The 5,218-nt window shown below is 39.7% G+C and overlaps 3 protein-coding genes across 3 annotated transcripts; all 3 read right to left on the reverse strand.

The window, feature by feature from the left end:
* Positions 1-983: 983 nt before the first annotated feature.
* Positions 984-1,172, reverse strand: FOMMEDRAFT_75839 (uncharacterized protein; the record flags this gene model as incomplete). Its single annotated transcript, XM_007262583.1, has 1 exon — positions 984-1,172. A coding segment is annotated over one exon (189 nt), but the record flags the coding sequence as incomplete, so codon positions are not given.
* A 1,576-nt stretch (positions 1,173-2,748) lies between these two features.
* Positions 2,749-3,198, reverse strand: FOMMEDRAFT_50517 (uncharacterized protein; the record flags this gene model as incomplete). Its single annotated transcript, XM_007262584.1, has 3 exons — positions 2,749-2,895; positions 2,947-3,096; positions 3,142-3,198. Coding segments are annotated over 3 exons (354 nt in total), but the record flags the coding sequence as incomplete, so codon positions are not given.
* Positions 3,199-3,486: 288 nt separating this feature from the next.
* Positions 3,487-4,731, reverse strand: FOMMEDRAFT_25678 (uncharacterized protein; the record flags this gene model as incomplete). The annotated part of the gene is made up of 7 exons (XM_007262585.1): positions 3,487-3,557; positions 3,583-3,664; positions 3,721-3,749; positions 3,780-3,938; positions 3,994-4,108; positions 4,238-4,300; positions 4,612-4,731. 7 exons carry the CDS (start codon positions 4,729-4,731, stop codon positions 3,487-3,489), a joined length of 639 nt encoding a protein of 212 aa, XP_007262647.1.
* Positions 4,732-5,218: the final 487 nt, after the last annotated feature.

The raw sequence follows: 5,218 nt of genomic DNA on the forward strand, positions 1-5,218 counted from the left end.
CCAGAGTGCTTATTTATAATCCCCTGTCGTTTGAACTTTCCACTACACCGCACCCGAGCAAAGTTGTAGTCGTCTTAGCTTGTAGTATATACGAATGAATACAAGACAAAGGGGATTCTGTTTATCTTACTGCCTGACCAATTTAGCAAGAAAAATGCAATTTTTGGTTGTAAGCTGTGCGAACTATGAGAGGCAGAATGGCACGAGTAGTGTGGGATCGGCTGGATTCTGGAACAGCAGAACAAACCTACTCATTTCGAGCCTTTAAGTTGATCCTGCATCACAAAACCGAGTATATGTGTACCCTGTAAGCACAGTAATTTTTAGAGAGTGTAAAGAGAATTTTATGTGGAGTTTTACATGTGCTAGATTTTTTGCAATCTGACCCAAGCACAAGGACAAGTAGGTTTGTGTGAGTTCTATTTTCTCTAACTCAATACACTCTGAACCATTCTGAAATATTTTTACAGATTCTGAAGCACATTAAATAGAGGAAAATTTAGGTAGCTCATTCAATGCAATTGACGGCCTATTTATTGAAAAAAATGCATTTCTGTCGCCTTTTTTTTTTTTTTTTTGCATGCCACATGTCACAAATACACGTGATTTTGGATTTTGCCATTACTTTTGCAAATAGCTGTAAAGGTCCCATCTGGAAAATATAGAGGCTGAGGAGTACCATCTTGTAAAGAGCCAGGACGCATTCCAGGAAGAGGTGGTGCTCTTTTACTGTTCCATTTACATTGATTTCTAGGCATGTACCGGGCAGATAAGGCATTTGAGTGATGCTTTGTATGAATGGTAGCATTGTCAAATGCAAACAAAGCCAAACAACCTGGGAAACAGTTGTCAAAGATTGATATAGCTTTGTCAACCTGTTGAATAACATCTTGATGCTGAAAGTAACCATCCCTAGACTTTCCAGCTTTAAAGTAAATTCTAGCCTCTTGAAGTCTAGAAAAAATAGTTAGAAATGTATTAAATTATAAAATTGTAATATACCCATTAGATGAACGTAACCAGCCTTTCTCTGGTGTACAAAAGTCTGATATCATTATTGATACTCCTTCTCCTTTAACAGCTGGTTTTGGAGTAGCTGATTTATGAGTCCATACAGTTTGTTTTTGATCATTAGCATAGAATGTTGATTCATCATGTGTGACCAAGATAATGCACTGTCGAGTTTCTGAGTTGGTTTCACCTAGGGCTCAGTACTGTATTGTATACAGATACAGGCTGTATAAAACAGACCATATACAGATACGGGACGTATAATACAGTACTGTATTTTTCAGCTCAAGATCCTATACAGATACAGACCATACATATACATTGTGTATACATGTATTACAGATACAGCAGGTACATAAAAGGCAGAAGAACACTTATTTTGCATAGCAAAACAACATAAGACACTGTACAGTATACAAAATCATACACATAGATGCCTAACACATATTATTCAGTAACTATTTACTCTTTAGCCATTGCTTAACCAGCATAAGGCTGCTAATTGTTTCTGGCTGTAAACTTGCTCAGTACAAGGCAATAGTATCACAACCACCAGAAAAAATTCGTTCAACCACAACTGCTGACCCTGTAACATCTGTAAGTATATTTATTGTATAGAGTAGTACAAACGCACCTGGGATACAGTGAATATCATGGGTGAAGGAGGACAACTGAGGAAATTGAGCACAATGAGCTGACCACCACTTGACAGGCTTGCCAGCATCCTATGACCTTTCCTGCTTCATGTTGAAATATTCCAGGAGCTCGTCTGTCTGCTCGTAGCTATTGTCATCAACATACTGAGCCATAAAGGCAAATGGCTTTGCTTTCATCAGAGATAGTGCATTGTCACCATCATCCAAAACCTTAGGCTCTGGTCGAGTGTGTGTCTCTTGCATTGTAGGAGGTGGATACACTGCTACAAACTGTTCTTCAAGTCCTGCTTGAGCTGATTCGATAAGATCAAGTAGCATAGTATCACTGCCTACATCCTCTCTTAGCCTCAAGTAAGAAATACGTGGATCAAGTACTACATAGGATAATATTAGTGAATTAACTGTCAATTTTGAAAGAAGTGCTTACAAGCAGCCCAGAGATAGTATGGTGAAGTAGTGAACTTATACAAATATTCTGCAAGAACTCCATGGGCATTTTTCAGGCCCAACTTAAGTGACGTAGGAGTATCTGGCAGTAGTGTTTGTAAGAATTGACGTAGCTTATCCTGTAGTTCAATAAAGCATCCAAATGCTGAAGACAATGCTGAGTCCTTTGTCAAGGACATGAAAGTAGTCACCTGGCGGAAATCACAAAGCCACATTATGATACACCAGATAAGCTTCCAGTCATCAAAATCTAGCTTAAGTGGATGAAGGTCTTTGTGCAGGAGGACAAAGCTTTGAATTGCTTGTCTATACACATAAGTGCAATCTGGAAGGACGTGGGTGAGAGACTTCCAGCACTTCCAGATTATGGTATTAGAGAGGCTATACTTACTTAGCATTTGATGTGTAGAGGACCAGCAAGTCTTAACGTCAAGGATGAGCATTAGAGCTATGCCTGGCTGCTCTGGATTACTATTGTACTTTGCTGCCTCAGCAAGCCATACTTTTTGTTGCTGAGCAGATGACTGGACTGTATGTACAATCTTTCACAACTATAATCATGTAATTAGCAATGGATAGGCCAGGAATTGTGTTACAATACCCTTTCAACAGCATTTACTGAGTATGATGTATTGCTGCTATCTGTGAGAGTATTGTCAACGTTATCATTCCGGCTAGCTTCCAAATTATTGTAATCAGGATCCAGAGGAGCAGAAACAGACTCCTGATAGTTGCTTGTTCTACAATTAGTACTCTTCAAAGCACCAATTGCATTGAGTAGCTTACATATAAGTAGTTAGTTTCAGAATATGATATAGTTTACAAGACATACCTTTAGTGCTGCTAAGTGAATAGTATGAGGCATACACCTAAGATGTGCCTCCTCAGCAGAGAACAAGATCCCCTTAGCTGTCATGTGTGTCTTGATAGTCTCCATCATTGTGTCATTGTTGGAAGCATTATCAGACATGACAGCAACCAACTATAAAAATGTTAGGATTTATATGCAAAGAGAATAGAAACATACCTTTTCTTGGATATCATAAGATTCTAGCAGCCCCCAGACAATATCCCCTAAGTTTTTACCTGTATGCCTCCCAATAATCTCTTCAAAACCTATCAATCGTTCCTCTACATTTGTGTCAGTAAGGCGAAGTCTGATTATGTAAGCAAGATGCATACTTAACTGCCACTCATTAGTAATGTAATGAGCAACAACAGTAAGAAATGCAAAGCCATTACTAGATGTCCAAGCATCTAGTGACAATGCAATCTTTGAAGTCAATCCCTAAGAGTAATCAGTATAGAAGACAAGATATCTAATATAAGCTTACTTTAAAGAGCTGCTTTGTCTCCTGAAAGGTGTCTTGTCTCATATTAAGAATGCACAGCCGAATCGTCTTTGCAGTTGGGATTGGAAGGCTTGAATCCTGGTGGACAAGCCTAACAAATGCCTGGAAATACTCACTCTCAACAACAGTGAATGGTTCATCATTGCAGACAATCCATTCAGCTAAAGTGCACTCAAACTTTGCCTGATCCCATGGACCCTATTTGATTACATAAGCAAGGTGTCATGAACCTTCGCATGATACATCATACATACCTGCTTTCCCTTTGCTTGGCGTGCAAAAGCTGCCATGATAGTATCATGAGAATTCATACCATCTGTCAACTCCTTCAGCTGCTGAGCTGTTGGAATGTTTGACCCATTGGTAATTGCAATTTCTTCATCGGTAGGCAGACGAGTCGAACTGTGCCTTTTGAGTGCCAAAAACAATGCATACATATTGGGAACCTTGGTGTGCAAGTATGTCTCAAGGCCTATTAAGATGTGACATCATCAGACACATAATGTTACATAGATTCAAGTACATACTGATTGTTGCACCCTTCATCTTCTTAGTGATTGTGAGGATATGATGGCTACCATGATAGCATTTGTAGTGCTTGTCTGTCAGCAATCCGGGCAATCCTTTCGAATTGGATCCCACCTGCATAAAAAAGAGAAGGATAGGCCTTGATACAGCCTGGAAGAATGATGAAAGGTAGGGAAACAAGAATAAAAGGAAAAGACTTACTTTATTATGCTGTGCTATCACCTGAGGGGTAATGTCAACAACATCATTGTCATTGTCATCACCACTAGCATTACCCGTGCCTTCTTTCTGCCTGTTTTGGTGCTTCTACAGGCAGTAATGTAAGATTATATAATAAAAAAAAGAATAGCAAGCTCACCTTCGTCCTTTTCTTGCTCTTTTTTGATCCAACCAGGCAAGGAAGTTGTTCGAGAAGGTCCTGAGTAATAGACAAAGGTTAGAGATATAATGAAATAAATGTAATGAACCATGTTTACTGCAGAATTTTCACTGCCTGACTCCTCTGTAGACTCTTCCTGAACCTCTGACAGGTCCACATCCAATGACTCATGGTCTGAAGAATCAGCTAGAGGCTGGAAGCAGTTGCTGTTTGCTCGGGGGTCGGCATTCTGAAGAACCTTTGCTGAATGTATACAGTGTCTCTTTTCGGAAAGAATGTTGCTTGTATCAACTTCTTCGTCCTTCTTGTGCTTGCTTTGCTTGCAAGAGACAAGCTGGAAACCTGTAGCTTCAGCCATAGTGGTTGAGAGTGAGTCTGCAATACTCTAAGCACCATCAACGAAAAAATGGCGTACCGCTTAGCGTCAACCTGAGAGACTTCTTCTAAGGAAATGTGTCAGGTCCTACAGACTTGACTTTCTTTCTCAAATTGAAAAAGGGACATCTTAGGCTATCAGAGCATAACCTATCTGGAAAAGAAGTAGATCTCATCTTGAAAGCTTGTCTTGTATGCACTCACTAGCAGTAGAGAAACTTGTACAACATCACAGCAGGAAATGCCCTGGTTCATACTCAGCAAGCCAGGCCATACATTCCTAATTCTCCTAGGACAACTTTGTTACCTTAGTACAGAGTATCTTTGCATACCAAATTTGTACACACTCATCTACAGCTAATAGGCTAAGTCAATATGTCCAAGCTTATACAGAATAGACAGAAAATCTTATCTAGTCAATGCTGGACATCAAGTTTTGAGCCTGGATATTATACAGGTGGGGGGGGGGG

Source organism: Fomitiporia mediterranea (assembly GCF_000271605.1).
Source record: "Fomitiporia mediterranea MF3/22 unplaced genomic scaffold FOMMEscaffold_2, whole genome shotgun sequence".
Classification (NCBI taxonomy): domain Eukaryota; kingdom Fungi; phylum Basidiomycota; class Agaricomycetes; order Hymenochaetales; family Hymenochaetaceae; genus Fomitiporia; species Fomitiporia mediterranea.